Source organism: Entelurus aequoreus, linkage group LG24 (genome assembly GCF_033978785.1).
Source record: "Entelurus aequoreus isolate RoL-2023_Sb linkage group LG24, RoL_Eaeq_v1.1, whole genome shotgun sequence".
Classification (NCBI taxonomy): domain Eukaryota; kingdom Metazoa; phylum Chordata; class Actinopteri; order Syngnathiformes; family Syngnathidae; genus Entelurus; species Entelurus aequoreus.
The window spans coordinates 8,885,376-8,902,136 of NC_084754.1; the positions used below are offsets into that span (position 1 = coordinate 8,885,376).

The 16,761-nt window shown below is 38.5% G+C and overlaps 2 protein-coding genes across 2 annotated transcripts in view; one reads left to right on the forward strand and one right to left on the reverse strand.

Annotated features, from left to right (window-relative positions):
* Positions 1-3,371: 3,371 nt before the first annotated feature.
* The window catches only part of zgc:173742 (DNA topoisomerase I, mitochondrial), a 117,622-nt gene continuing 104,232 nt past the window's right edge, over positions 3,372-16,761 (forward strand). The window contains exon 1 of the mRNA XM_062035600.1: positions 3,372-3,388. The gene's annotated coding sequence lies outside the window, so the exon portion shown is untranslated. The remainder of the gene's footprint in view (positions 3,389-16,761) is intronic.
* Positions 15,394-16,761, reverse strand: part of mlycd (malonyl-CoA decarboxylase) — a 32,102-nt gene continuing 30,734 nt past the window's right edge. Inside the window, exon 5 of the mRNA XM_062036205.1 lies at positions 15,394-16,429. Coding sequence (XP_061892189.1) covers positions 15,896-16,429 — 534 coding nt within the window. The 3' untranslated portion in view covers positions 15,394-15,895. The remainder of the gene's footprint in view (positions 16,430-16,761) is intronic.

A 16,761-nucleotide genomic window follows, 5' to 3' on the forward strand; every position in this document is an offset into this window, starting at 1 on the left:
TTCGAGATGAACTGTACATGTTTTTACTTTTTAATTTTTAATACATTCTCAAACATTGCCAATATTGGGTATTGTGTGTGGAATTTTGAGGACAAAATGAGTTCATTCAATTTTAGAATAAGGCTTCAACATAAGAAAATGTGGAAAAAGTAAAGCGCTCTGAATACTTTCGGGATGTACTGTAAATTATTTTGTTTTTTTATTTTTAATACATTCGCAAAAATTGTCAATATTGGGTATTGTGTGTGGAATTTTGAGGACAAAATGAGTTCATTAAATTTTAGAATAAGTCTTCAACATAAGAAAATGTGGAAAAAATAAAGCGCTCTGAATACTTTCGAGATGTACTGTAAATTATTTAGTTTTTTTCATTTTTAATACATTCGCAAAAATTGTCAAAATTGGGTATTGTGTGTGGAATTTTGAGGACAAAATAAGTTCATTCAATTTTAGAATAAGGCTTTAATATAAGAAAATGTGGACAAAGTTAAGTGCTCTGAATTCTTTCGAGATGCACTGTAAATTATATATATATTTTTAATACATTCGCAAAAATTGTCAATATTGGGTATTGTGCGTGGAATTTTGAGGACAAAATGAGTTCATTCAATTTTACAGTAAAATGTGGAAAAAGTGAAGCTCTCTGAATACTTTTCGAGATGAACTGTACATTTTTTTACTTTTTTATTTTGAATACATTTGCAAACATTGTCAATATTGGGTATTGTGTGTGGAATTTTGAGGACAAAGTGAGTTAATTCAATTTTAGAATAAGGTTTCAACATAAGAAAATGTGGAAAAAGTAAAGCGCTCTGAATACTTTCAAGATGTACTGTAAATTATTTTGTTTTTTTATTTTTAATACATTCACAAAAATTGTCAATATTGGGTATTGTGTGTGGAATTTTGAGGACAAAATAAGTAATTTCAATTTTAGAATAAGGCTTTAATATAAGAAAATGTGGACAAAGTTAAGTGCTCTGAATTCTTTCGAGATGAACTGTAAATTATATATATTTTTTAATACATTCGCAAAAAAATTGTCAATATTGGGTATTGTGCGTGGAATTTTGAGGACAAAATGAGTTCATTCAATTTTACAGTAAAATGTGGGAAAAGTGAAGCTCTCTGAATACTTTTCGAGATGAACTGTACATTTTTTTACTTTTTTATTGTGAATACATTTGCAAACATTGTCAATATTGGGTATTGTGTGTGGAATTTTGAGGACAAAATGAGTTCATTCAATTTTAGAATAAGGCTTCAACATAAGAAAATGTGGAAAAAGTAAAGCACTCTGAATACTTTCGAGATGTACTGTAAATTATTTTTATTTTTTATTTTTAATACATTCACAAAAATTGTCAATATTGGGTATTGTGTGTGGAATTTTGAGGACAAAATAAGTTAATTCAATTTTAGAATAAGGCTTTAATATAAGAAAATGTGGACAAAGTTAAGTGCTCTGAATTCTTTCGAGATGCACTGTAAATTATATATATGTTTTAATACATTTGCAAACATTGTCAATATTGGGTATTGTGTGTGGAATGTTGAGGACAAAATGAGTTAATTAAATTTTAGAATAAGGCTTTAACATAAGAAAATGTGGAAAAAGTAAAGCGCTCTGAATACTTTCGAGATGTACTGTAAATTTGTTTTTTTATTTTTAATACATTCGCAAAAATTGTCAATATTGGGTATTGCGTGTGGAATTTTGAGGACATCCATAAGAAAATGTGGACAAAGTAAAGCGCTCTGAATTCTTTCGAGATGCACTGTAAATTATATATATTTTTTAATACATTCGCAAAAATTGTCAATATTGGGTATTGTGCGTGGAATTTTGAGGACAAAATGAGTTCATTCAATTTTACAGTAAAATGTGGAAAAAGTGAAGCTCTCTGAATACTTTTCGAGATGAACTGTACATTTTTTTACTTTTTTATTTTGAAAACATTTGCAAACATTGTCAGTATTGGGTATTGTGTGTAGAATTTTGAGGACAAAATTAGTTCATTCAATTTTAGAATAAGGCTTCAACATAAGAAAATGTGGAAAAAGTAAAGCGCTCTGAATACTTTCAAGATGTACTGTAAATTATTTATTTTTTTTATTTTTAATACATTCGCAAAAATTGTCAATATTGGGTATTGCGTGTGGAATTTTGAGGACAAAATTAGTTAATTAAATTTTACAGTAAAATTTGGAAAAAATGAAGTGCTCTGAGATGAACTGTACATGTTTTTACTTTTTAATTTTTAATACATTCTCAAACATTGTCAATATTTGGTATTGTGTGTGGAATTTTGAGGACAAAATGACTTCATTCAATTTTAAAATAAGGCTTCAACATAAGAAATGTGGAAAAAGTAAAGCGCTCTGAATACTTTTGAGATGTACTGTAAATTCTTTAGTTTTTTTCATTTTTAATACATTCGCAAAAATTGTCAATATTGGGTATTGTGTGTGGAATTTTGAGGACAAAATGAGTTCATTCAATTTTAGAATAAGTCTTCAACATAAGAAAATGTGGAAAAAGTAAAGCGCTCTGAATACTTTCGAGATGTACTGTAAATTATTTTGTTTTTTTATTTTTAATACATTCGCAAAAATTGTCAATATTGGGTATTGTGTGTGGAATTTTGAGGACAAAATAAGTTCATTCAATTTTAGAATAAGGCTTTAATATAAGAAAATGTGGACAAAGTTAAGTGCTCTGAATTCTTTCGAGATGCACTGTAAATTATATATATTTTTTAATACATTCGAAAAAATTGTCAATATTGGGTATTGTGCGTGGAATTTTGAGGACAAAATGAGTTCATTCAATTTTACAGTAAAATGTGGAAAAAGTGAAGCGCTCTGAATATGTTCGAGATGCTCTGTAAATTACGATGTTGTTTTTGTTATGTGAAGGGCACCAATGGCAATGTTTGCCTTGGGCCCTATAATGACTAAATACGTGTCACGTGTGGTTTGAGTTTGGACCCCAGATGCAGGGAAGAGGCATAATAGCAGTGAAGAAGTCCTTAGTGTATACCGTGACGCAAATATGCACAGAAATAGTTCTTCAAGCACCTCTTAGCCGGAGGGAGACCAAAAGGGGAAAAACTAAAGCAAAGCGGATGAAGGAGAATCTTTGTAGCAAAAATAAAGAGTAGAGGAGGCTCTAAACTGGACTAATTTCACCAAATAACACAGACTGAAAGGGCAGGAAGATGAAAAAAAGACTCCAAGGTTGCAAACAATCCATTATCTCCATGCACCTTCAATAAGGGGATGATTGGTGATGTCAAGCAGGTGTGGGTGGTGGCTCCGCTCATCTGCAGTCACTAAGGAAACCAAATTAGAAGCAGCAAAAAGGACACAACTGAAGCCGCCTGACGTATGTACCATCTTTCTACTTCATATAAAATATGCTTTTGGCTGTATGCAATCTTGATTATCAATGGAAAACAATACAAGATCGGCAGTCCCTTCCTATATCAGGGTCCGTACGGGTGCTTAAAAACCTTGAAAATGCTTGGATTTTAAAGGCCTACTGAAACCCACGACTACCGACCACGCAGTCTGATAGTTTATATATCAATGATGAAATCTTAACATTGCAACACATGCCAATACGGCCGGGTTAACTTATAAAGTGACATTTTAAATTTCCCGGGAAACTTCCGGCTGAAAACGTCTTGGTATGATGACATTTGCGCGTGACGTCAAGGGTTGAAGCGGAAGTATTGGGACACATTGTATCCAATACAAAAAGCTCTGTTTTCATCGCAAAATTCCACAGTATTCTGGACATCTGTGTTGGTGAATCTTTTGCAATTTGTTCAATTAACAATGGAGACTGCAAAGAAGAAAGCTGTAGGTGGGATCGGTGTATTAGCGGCTGGCTACAGCAACACAACCAGGAGGACTTTGAGTTGGATAGCAGACGCGCTATCCGACGCTAGCCGCCGACCGCATCGATGATCGTGGTGAAGTCCTTCGTCGCGCCGTCGATCGCTGGAACGCAGGTGAGCACGGGTCGTGATGAGCAGATGAGGGCTGGCTGGCGTAGGTGGAGTGCTAATGTTTTTAGCATAGCTCTGTCGAGGTCCCGTAGCTAAATTAGCTTCAATGGCGTTGTTAGCAACAGCATTGCTAGGCTTCGCCAGGCTGGAAAGCATTAACCATGTGGTTACAGGTCCAAGGTTTAATAGTATTGTTGATCTTCTGTCTATCCTTCCAGTCAGGGGTTTATTTATTTTGTTTCTATCTGCAGTTAAGCCCGATGCTATCACGTTAGCTCCGTAGCTAAAGTGCTTCGCCGATGTATTGTCGTGGAGATAAAAGTCACTGTGAATGTCCATTTTGCGTTCTCGACTCTCATTTTCAAGAGGATATAGTATCCGAGGTGGTTTAAAATACAAATCCGTGATCCACAATAGAAAAAGGAGAAAGTGTGGAATCCAATGAGCCAGCTTGTACCTAAGTTACAGTCAGAGCGAAAAAAGATACGTCCTGCACTGCACTCTAGTCCTTCACTCTCACTTTCCTCATCCATGAATCTTTCATCCTGGCTCAAATTAATGGGGTAATCGTCGCTTTCTCGGTCCGAATCGCTCTCGCTGCTGGTGTAAACAATGTGCAAATGTGAGGAGCCTTTCAACCTGCGATTTCACGCTACTTATTTATTTATTTAATTTACTTCCGGTACAGGCAAGGCTTTTTTATCAGCGACCAAAAGTTGCGAACTTTATCGTCGATGTTCTCTACTAAATCCTTTCAGCAAAAATATGGCAATATCGCGAAATGATCAAGTATGACACATAGAATGGATCCGCTATCCCCGTTTAAATACGAAAATGTCATTTCAGTAGGCCTTTAATGTTGTGTTTGGAAGGTTTGAAAAATGCTTGAATTTTGGGTGAAGTGCTTGGAAATGTTCATCATATTTCCCGGCAGTCTGACCCAATAGGCTAATTATGAAATGGGAAAAAAAAATCAAATTAGTTTCCTTTAAAAATGAAAGCTACACGGATGATCTGTTGGCTTTGCACAAGCCCTTACATTAGGTTGTTGTCATTGATTGATTGATTGATTGAAACTTTTATTAGTAGATTGCACAGTACAGTACATACTCCGTACAATTGACCACTAAATGGTAACACCCGAATAAGTTTTTCAACTTGTTTAAGTCGGGGTCCACCTTAATCAATTCATGGTAGCTGGTAGTTGTTTGTCATGCCAGAGTTCTGTGTCGCGCCCCCAAGAGGACAGCGGTGCATCATGCCGGGAGTTGTCGTTTCAATGAACATTGGATGGAAAATGACAAATACAAACTTTGTATAAAACGTGGACCAAATCCACTTGTAGTCTGCTGCAGTGTATGCAAAAAGGAAACCCAACATGGTTCCATGTGTTTTTTGCTGCATTATTTTGGTTGTCTACGTCAGTGTTTTTCAACCTTTTTTGAGCTAAGGCGCATTTTTTTCATTGAAAAAATCCGGAGGCACACCACCAGCAGAATATTTTGGTGGCTTTTCCTGCTTTGTCGGTATTTTCCTGTAGCAGTTTCATGTCTTCCTTTGAGCGCTATTCCCCGCACCTGCTTTGTTTTAGCAATCAAGACTATCTAAGTTGTTGCTATCTTTTTTTTGTGTGGACATTGTTGATTGTCTTGTCATGTACAGATGTACTTTGCGGACGCCGTTTCTGCTCCACACGCTGTAAGTCTTTGCTGTCGTCCAGCATTCTGTTTTTAGTTTACTTTGTAGCCAGTTCAGTTTTAGTTTCGTTCTGCATAGCCATCCCTAAGCTTTAATGCCTTTTCTTAGGGGCACTCACCTTTTGTGTAGTTTTGGTTTAAGCATTTGACACCTTTTTACCTGCACGCTGCCTTCCGCTGTCGTCTGCATATTGTGATCACGACAAGCCATCGTCGTCTCAGACGACGAGTTCCCGACATCTACAAAGCAATTAGCTACCGGCTGCCACCTACTGATATGGAAGAGTATTACACGGCTACGCTGCCGAGCTCTAGACAGCACCGACACTCAACAACAACACATAATTTGCAGACTATAATTACTGGTTTGCAAAAAATATTTTTAACCCAAATAGGTGAAACTACATAATCTCCCACGGCACACCAGACTGTATCTCACGGCACACTATTGTGCCGCGGCACAGTGGTTGAAAAACACTGAAACTTGTCTGACTACCTCAGTTAAAGCAAACAAGTCGCATTTTGTCGTTTTGGATAATTGCAGTAAAATGGTTACATTATTGGACTTGTTTGTACTGTGAAGGTTCTGTAATGTATAATTTCTAACCTTTTTCACAACTTAGAGCTAAGTTAACATGCATGATTTTGTGTTTTTTACACAAAATGGTTGCATGCGTTTCTTGCTGTATTATTTTCGTTGTCTACTTAAAGGCCTACTGAAATTATTTTTTTTAAATTTAAACGGGGATAGCAGATCCATTCTATGTGAAGTGAAGTGAAGTGAATTATATTTATATAGCGCTTTTCTCTAGTGACTCAAAGCGCTTTACATAGTGAAAACCCAATATCTAAGTTACATTTTTAAACCAGTGTGGGTGGCACTGAGAGCAGGTGGGTAAAGTGTCTTGCCCAAGGACACAACGGCAGTGACTAGGATGGCGGAAGCGGGGATCGAACCTGCAACCCTCAGGTTGATGGCACGGCCACTCTACCAACCGAGCTATACCGCGTATACTGTGTCATACTTGATCATTTTGCGATATTGCCATATTTTTGCTGAAAGGATTTAGTATAGAACAACGACGATAAAGTTCGCAACTTTTGGTCTCTGATTAAAAAAAAAAGCCTTGCCCCTACCGGAAGTAGAACACTGGAGTGATAGTTGCTGGAAATGGGCCTCTATACACCTATGTAGATATTGCACCAAAAACCAGACATTTGCAGCTAGAATAGTCATTTACCACATTAGCAATGTATAGAGTGTATTTCTTTAAAGTTAAGACTAGTTTAAAGTTATCTTCATTGAAAAATAAGGACATTTCAATGTGACCCCAAACTTTTGAACGGTAGTGTAGGTCATCAAATCTCAGCAACAAGCTGTAATATCTTACTGAGATCATTTAGGAACAAAACCCTTAAAAAAAGTAAAACACTCTAACATAAAATCTGCTTAGTGAGAAGAATTATCTTATCAGACAGAAAATAAGCAAATGTCACCCTTATTTTATATATTTAATCTTAATTAGATATCAGTTTTTGCAGTGCATTCAGTTCATGATACCCGCTGGTTCAATGTTAGGCTTAGGTTTTAGCAGATGTTCCGTATTTTTTTTATTTTGGTGAGCTCAAACAACAAGGCTATGGATTGATTCACGCTGGTTTTTCACCTTTTGAAGGGTACTGGAAAAACTGGAAAATGTATCTTGAAAGTCCTTAAAAAGTGCTTAAATTTGGCCATGGAAAAGGTGTACGAACTCTGATATATTGACTGGTATTGTGAACAGTGGAGAATTTCAGTGTTTCATTAAGAGGGACAAGATGTGTCCATAAATCACATTTCAGTGCTGTAACTGCTCAGTGAGCAAGTAATTTGTCTTGCCATTCCTATGGGAAATACCCGACTGACAACTTTTAAGAAAATTAATTACTTTTTAACTACATCGCACAGGCTATTAAGATTTTTTTTCCCCCCATATGATGATTTGTTTTATAATTTAAATCTACAGTTCTTTAAACACTGTTGTGGTCATTGATGTTCAGCCTGTCTGGAAGCTGTTTATTTGATGTTGCGCTAACGACGCCTGACATACACCACGTTGCCAAAAGTATTTGGCCACCTGCCTTGACTCACACACGAACTTGAAGTGTCATCCCATCCCTAACCCATAGGGTTCAATATGATGTCGGTCCACCTTTTGCAGCTATTACAGCTTCAACTCTTCTGGGAAGGCTGTCCACAAGGTTGCTGAGTGTGTTTATAGGAATTTTCCACCATTCTTCCAAAAGCGCATTGGTGAGGTCACACACTGATCTGGCTCTCAAGTCTCCGTTCTAATTCATCCTAAAGGTGTTCTATCGGGTTCAGGTCAGGACTCTGTGCAGGCCAGTCAAGTTCATCCACACCAGACTCTGTCATCCATGTTTTTATGGACCTTGCTTTGTGCATTGGTGCACAGTCATGTTGGAAGAGAAAGGGGCCCACTCCAAACTCATCCCACAAGGTTGGGAGCATGGAATTGTCCAAAACGTTTTGGTATCCTGGAGCATTCAAAGTTCCTTTCATTGGAACTAAGCAGCCAAGCCCAACTCCTGAAAAACAACCCCATGCCATAATTCCTCCTCCACCAAATTTCACACTCGGCACAATGCAGTCTGAAATGTACCATTCTATTGGCAACCTCCAAACCTAGACTGGTCCATCAGATTACCAGGTGGAAAAGCGTGATTCATCACTCCAGAGAAGGCGTCTCCACTGCTCTAGAGTCCAGTGGCGACGTGCTTTACACCACTGCATCCCACACTTTGCATTGGACTTGGTGATGTATGGCTTAGATGCAGCTGCTCGGCCATGGAAACCCATTCCATGAAGCTCTCTGCGTACTGTACGTGGGCTAATTGGAAGGTCATATACAGAAAGTCGACGACCTCTTTGCACTATGCGCATCATCTCAATTTACCGGTCGATCTACGTTCCCATCCTCACCTATGGTCACGAGCTTTGGGGTTATGACCGAAAGGACAAGATCACGGGTACAAGCGGCCGAAATGAGTTCCCTCCGCCGGGTGGCGGGTCTCTCCCTTAGAGATAAGGTGAGAAGCTCTGTCATCCGGGGGGAGCTCAAAGAAAAGCCGCTGCTCCTCCACATCAAGAGGAGCCAGCTGAGGTCTGGTCAGGATGCCACCCGAACGCCTTCCTAGGGAGGTGTTTAGGGCACGTCCAACTGGTAAGAGGCCACGGGGAAGACCCAGGACACGTTGGGAAGACTATGTCTCCCGGCTGGCCTGGGAATGCCTCGGGATCCCCCGGGAGGCGCTGGACGAAGTGGCTGGGCGGAGGGAAGTCTGGGCTTCTCTGCTTAGGCTGCTGCCCCCGCGATCCGACCTCGGATAAGCCAAGGAAAATGGATGGATGGATGGATGGGTCAAACATGTTTAAATGAAATCTAAATATTTGTTGCTCTGATAGTTTTTCTAATTAAGGCACCAATTTCATAACCTGACTCTCGCCAGACCCTTGTAGTTCGCTGAGCTCCACACAAGGATCTGGGCTCGAAGGCATTGCAAACTCCTTCAAAATAGCAAAAAATAATGAACCAATCTGGATCGCCGGGCGGGATTTCATAGATGTGACGTAGCGCCGAAGCGACTGTTTGATTCAAACAACAATGGCGGCACGGAGCGAGGAGTCGTGTGCTGACATTGATTCTGCTATTGCAACCGTTTTGTCGAATCTATCGAATATTAATTATTTAAAAGATGAACAGAACGGTTTGAAGGCATTTATTGGTGGCAAGGATGTTTTGGCTCTTCTTGGATTCCCCTGCGTCACGGGTTGATTTCGATGTGAGTGGTTGAAGTAGCATGTCATTCAAAATAACGGACAAGTGGTTTATCCAATCACATACAATGATTTTTTTTTTTTTTACAAGGCCCCGCCTTCTAAGATACATCTCCCATTGAGAAGTCCCAGATCCTTGTGTGGAGCTCAGCGAACTACAAGGATCTGGCGAGAGTCAGGTTACCAATTTCATTGATTATAGTAAAACACTCATCCATCCATCCATTTTCTACCGCTTGTCCCGTTCAGGGTCACGGGGGGTGCTGGGGCCTATCTCAGCTGCATTCGGGCGGGAGGCGGGGTACACCCTGGACAAGTCGCCACCTCATCACAGGGCCAACACAGATAGACAGACAAACATTCACACACTAAGGTCAGTGTTTCCCATAAACTGCCAAGATACCTGTGGCGGTGGGGGCGTGGCTATGGGCGTGGTCACCAAGACATCCTCGAGTAATTTGCATAATTTACTACAATGATTTGATTTTCTCTAAAAAGGCTCAAAAAATGTATACTTACTAATTAATAATAACAGTTTTGTTTTAAACGTCCATCCATCCATTTTACAATACAATTTCAACACTTTATGTACATATTTAAATACAGATTTGAACAATAAGTTATTCACTGAAATATATTTATTAATTTTGCTTCTTACAGAAAATATATCTTATAAAATATAAAAGCTAAAATGTCTCTTAAAGCTCTGCCCCTTTAATTAGTGCATACTAAATAATTTAACTTTAGCCTACTACTACAACCATATTATTTACCAGCAACATAAAGTGAAACAGAGGCAGAGGTGTCCTGCCACAGTCAGTAACAAATAAACAGAAAACAGTAGTGGTGGTAGATAGACACAGAGCTTCATCAAACATCTGATCCACTGAACAAAGAGCTCCAAAAATCTTGAACTTTAGACTGCCATCAGTTTTACTCCCTACACTTAACCATGTGTTTCCTACTGCCTGCAGACTTTGCACCCTTTGTTATATACACATGTTGTGTTTCTAATATAAATACATTTAATAAAGTCAAATACAAATAAGGCAACAAGAGAAGTATCCTACACTTCTCTTTTGTAAAGTAAATCTGAACAGCCGATATGGGCATCTACATCAACTATATGATTTGCCTGAGAAGCTGGACAGGACAAAAAAATAAATAAAATTTTTTTAAAAAACTTTTTTTTTTAAATTATTTGTGGCGGACGTAATTCTTTCGTGGCGGGCCGCCACAAATAAATGAATGTGTGGGAAACCCTGAAGGACCATTTAGTGTTGCCAGTCAACCTAAAACACTCAATTATTGCATTTTATTTAAAAAAAAAAAAAAGTGCAGCACACAATCTTTACAAAATGTGATTATTACATTATAATCTGAAAATGCATCGTTACAATTCCTCTCCAGCATGAAGCGGCGTGACAGTTCTTCGCCTCTGCCACATACAGGTACATCATACCCCATTTCTGTGGCGGGTGTTGTTGTTATTTCATAAAGTGTCCTCGTGAACAACTGCCCTTTTTTTTAAACGCTCTTTACTCTCCTCCCCCCCCCCCCTCTTCTTGACAATTGAACATCAATCTCACCGTTTACTTTAATTTTATTTCTCACTCCATTAGTTTCAGGACATAGAGCAGCGCAGTGAGAAGAAGAAAGGCAACAGAAGTGTGTGGGGGGGGGAGAAAAAAAAAAAAAGTTTGGCTCCTTGGAGACACAAAATGTAATTTCACAGTCAACTTGCTGTGATGTATTATTGCACAACAATGGGCTGTGGGCTGACATGAGCGCTGTTTGGCACCTGCATGGAGCTCTTAGAACATCAGCGATGGCTCTCTGGGGGAGGTTCCTGCTGTGCGTTTCTGCAGAATTATCTGCTGAAAAAGGGCGAGAACAAAGTCTTTGGCCGCGTCCTGCTGCTCCAAGGTGAGATTGGCGGGCCATGAAGGTCATGACACGAAGCACGTGGGATAATTATTTATAGCAAAATCTTCTGTTGACTTCTTTTGAGGGACATTTGTAGTCTGGATCCATTTGCAGGGGTAGGCGGTATGACAGCAGGTGTCTCTTACTGCGAAACAATTCAACCGAGTGTAAAGCTCATTTATTCCAGTAGCTGCGCACCCCCATTGTTCCTATTTCACCATTACACACGCTGTTATCCTGGAACATGCTAAATCATGGAGCGATTCATTGGCTGCGGTTTCTCAGCCGGAGAAACCTCGGCTAGAAATTAAAGCTAACCTATGAATTCACTGTACTGCAAACATCAGATAGGTAACCCTTAGCAACTGACGACTTCTCGGGGATTACAGAGCTGTCGATCAAAAAATGCATTCCTTTCATCATCCTCTGGGCCCAGTTTTTCAAAGATAATCTGATTTGTAATTTTGAAGAAAAAAAAAAAAAAAGGTTTTTGAAATTCGATTACATCACATAATCCAATGTTGGTTTTAATCTGGATTTAACCCTCAGTTTGTGTTGTGCAAAACGTCTTCGTAGGGTTGGGATACATTTGATCCAAATGAAACCGGATCATTCTGATTTTGGTGGATTCAGAGGATCTCAGGACAAAAATCTGATTTAAATCAAATTCTATCACATGTAGAGTTGCATCCGGAAAGTATTCACAGCGCTTCACTTTTGTTATGTTACAGCCTTATACCAAAAAAAAGAATAAATTCATTTTCATCCTCAAAATTCCACAGACAATACCCCATCAAGACAATGTAAAAATATTGTTTTTGTTTGATTTTGCAAATGTATTAAAATACAACAATCACATGTACAAAACCCAAAACCAGTGAAGTTGGCACGTTGTGTAATTCGTAAATAAAAACAGAATACAATGATTTGCAAATCCTTTGTAACTTATATTCAATTGAATAGACTGCAAAGACAAGATATTTAATGTTCGAACTGAGAAACCGTTTTTTTTTGTTGCAAATAATCATTAACTTAGAATTTAATGGCAGCAACACATTACAAAAAAGTTGGCACAGGGGCATTTTTACCACTGTGTTACATGGCCTTTCCTTTTAACAACACTCAGTAAACGTTTGGGAACTGAGGAGACCAATTTTTGAAGCTTTTCAGGTGGAATTATTGATTATTATTGATGTACAGCTTAAAGGCCTACTGAAAGCCACTACTACCGACCACGCAGTCTGATAGTTTATATATCAATGATGAAATCTTAACATTGCAACACATGCCAATACGGCCGGGTTAACTTATAAAGTGCAATTTTAAATTTCCCGCTAAACTTCCGGTTGAAAACGGCTTTGGATGATGACGTATGCGCGTGACGTAGCCAGTGAAACAGAAGTATCGGTACCCCATTGAAAACAATACAAAATAGCTCTGTTTTCATCTCATAATTCCACAGTATTCTTGACATCTGCGTTGGTGAATATTTTGCAATTTGTTTAATAAACAATGGAGACTGCAAAGAACAAAGTTGTAGGTGGGATCGGCGTATTAGCGGCTGGCTGTAGCAACACAACCAGGAGGACTTACTTGGATAGCAGACGCGCTAGCCGACGCTAGCCGCATCTGTTATCGGGTGAAGTCCTTCGTCACGCCGTCGATCGCTGGAACGCAGGTGAGCATGGGTGTTGATGAGCAGATGAGGGCTGGCTGGCGTAGGTGGAGCGCTAATGTTTTTATCATTGCTCTGTGAGGTCCGGTTGCTGAGTTAGCTTCAATGGCGTCGTTAGCAACAGCATTGTTAAGCTTTGCCAGGCTGAGAATTATTAACCGTGTAGTTACATGTACATGGTTTAATAGTATTTGGCAATATCGCAAAATGATCAAGTATGACACATAGAATGGATCTGCAATCCCCGTTTAAATAAAAAAAATTCATTTCAGTAGGCCTTCAAGTTGTTCAACAGTCCGGGGTCTCCGTTGTCGTATTCTGCGCTTCATAATGCGCCACACATTTTTAATTGGAGACAGGTCTGGACTACAGGCAGGCCAGTCTAGTACCCGCACTCTTTTACTATGAAGCTACTCTGTTTTAACATGTGGCTTGGCATTGTCTTGCTGAAATAAGCAGGGGCGTCCATGATAACGTTGCTTGGATGGCAACATGTGTTGCTCCAAAACTTGTATGTACCTTTCAGCGTTAATGGTGCCTTCGCAGATGTGTAAGTTACCCATGCCTTGGGCACTAATACACCCCCATAACATCACAGATGCTGGCTTTTGAACTTTGCCCCTAGAAAAATTCAGATGGTTCTTTTCCTCTTTGGTCCGGAGGACACGACGTCCACAGTTTCTAAAAACAAATTTGAAATGTGGACTGGTCAGGCCACAGAACACTTTTACACTGTGCATCAGTCCATCTTAGATGAGCTCGGCGGCGTTCCTAGTGTTCAGGGTGCTCTGTTCCCAATTAGCCTGTTCACCTGTGGGATTTTCCAAATTAGGGTTTGATGAGCATTCCTCAACTTTCTCAGTCAGTTTTGCCACTTCTGCAAGCTTTTTTGAAACAGGTTACAGGCATCAAATTCCTAATGAGCTAATATTTGCAAATAATAACAAATGTTTTTGAGTTTGAACGTGAAGTATCTTGTCTTTGCAGTCTATTCAATTGAAAATAGGTCTAAAATGATTTGCAAATCATTGTATTATGTTTTTATTTACGATTTACAAAACGTGCCAACTTCACTGGTTTTGGGTTTTGTACATAAGTATTCACATTATTTGCTCTATACTTTTTTTTTTGGTATTTTAAATACCTTTATGGATCTGTAGACTTTTGAGTACAAAAATGAATGTATTCCTTTTTGGTATAAGGTTGTAACATAGCAAAATGTAGAAAAAGTGAAGTGCTGTGAACACTTCCCATATGCACTGTACCTAATAATTTTTCAACTGATTTTTAAACCATACAGTTGAAAATTATACACTACCCAACACTAGAGACTAGTAAGGTAGAAATAATATAATCCTCTTAAAAGCTGTCAAAATCAAACAAAATGTATTCAATTCTAACCCTAATTGGAAACCTAACATTTACAGATACTTCCAAAAAAACCTTGTCCAAATATAGTTTCCGACAACGGCATCCCTGTGTTTTTTTTTTACATTTAAAACAGGGGTCACCAACCTTTTTGAAACCAAGAGCTACTTCTTGGGTACTGATTAATGCGAAGGGCTACCAGTTTGATACACACTTAAATAAATTGCCAGAAATAGCCAATTTGCTCAATTTACCTTTAACTCTATGTTATTATTAATAATTAATGATATTTACACTTAATTGAAAGGTTTAAAAGAGGAGAAAACACGAAAAAAATGACAATTAAATTTTGAAACATAGTTTATCTTCAATTTCGACTCTTTAAAATTCAAAATTCAACCGAAAAAAAGAAGAGAAAAACTAGCTAATTCGAATCTTTTTGGAAAAAATTAAAAATAGAATTTATGGAACATCATTAGTCATTTTTCCTGATTAAGATTCATTTTAGAATTTTGATGACATGTTTTAAATAGCTTAAAATCCAATCTACACTTTGTTAGAATATATAACAAATTGGACCATGCTATATTTCCAACAAAGACAAATCATTATTTCTTCTAGATTTTCCAGAACAAAAATTTTAAAAGAAATTCAAAACACTTTGAAATAAGATTCAAGTTTGATTCTACAGATTTTCTAGATTTGCCAGAATAATTTTTTTGAATTTTAATCATAATAAGTTTGAAGAAATATTTCACAAATATTATTTGTCGAAAAAACAGAAGCTAAAATGAAGAATTAAATTAAAATGTATTTATTATTTTTTACAATAAAAAAAATAAATTTACTTGAACATTGATTTAAATTGTCAGGAAAGAAGAGGAAGGAATTTAAAAGGTAAAAAGGTATATGTGTTTAAAAATCCTAAAATCATTTTTAAGGTTGTATATTTTTCTCTAAAATTGTCTTTCTGAAAGTTATAAGAAGCAAAGTAAAAAAAAAATGAATTTATTCAAACAAGTGAAGACCAAGTCTTTAAAATATTTTCTTGGATTTTCAAATTCTATTTGAGTTTTGTCTCTCTTAGAATTAAAAATGTCGGGCAAAGCGAGACCAGCTTGCTGGTAAATAAATACAATTCAAAAAATAGAGGCAGCTCACTGGTAAGTGCTGCTATTTGAGCTATTTTCAGAACAGGCCAGCGGGCGACTCATCTGGTCCTTATGGGCTACCTGGTGCCCGCGGGCACCGCGTTGGTGACCCCTGATTTAAAAGATGAAATTTAAAGTTAGAAGTTGAAACACGTGGAATGTATATTTACTTCTTTTTTTTTAACAACTGGGCCTTGGAGATGTATCTTATATTCGTCAGTTTCTCAAAGTTTGCTGTTCTTCTGAAACTGGGACACCAATCCCACGACTTGATCTGACGCCGTGATGACCTTATTCTGCAGGTAGAGGGCACTGTTTTTGGAGGTCTCGTTCAAGAAGTAGCGATAGTTCACCATAATGCCACAAGAGTTAGCCACGCCTTTTGGGCTCGTGTCAGCATGCCAGTTGATCCTCCACATGGTGGCGCCATTTTGCAAGTGGAAATTGGCCACCGGGTTCAGCGCGTAGCCCCGCCTTTTCTCGCCGTAGAGATACCAGGCGCAGAGCCGCATTAGGACAGGCTCCAGGACACGGGAGAGACGTTCTGAACGCATCCATTCGCTGGTGGCGATCAGCTTGCGAAGGCTATCCATGGTGCCGCTGTCGGTGGCTTGCTCCACTTCTCGCCACTCCTGCTCGGATAGGAGGTCCAAGCCGCGGCCTTCCTTCCTGTATTGGCTGAGGAGGCCTTGGAGCCACGAGGAGAAACCTGGGATGGGCGAGAGGCTCGAGAACTGCGCCATGTGGGGGAACTCGCTCTACAGGGAAAAAGGAGAAGAAAAAATACATCAACTATTTTTCTACAAAGACCAAAGTGGTATTGCATCAACATGTGGCGATAATAATTCCAGCGCAAACAGGAGAACTAAATTTTTAATGTGCTGCATCATGATCCTGCTGATGAAAATGGAGGACTCCTCGACCAAAGTACTCTCAGCTTCAATGCCCATCCTATCTTACACTCCACCCCAACTATTTTCTACCCTGACCAATGTGGAGAATGCACATATTTTTAAGTGTTCTTTCTTTATCCGTAGTCATGTTTGAAGCAGCTAATATTTTCCCATGTGTACACTTTGTGTTTTCTCCT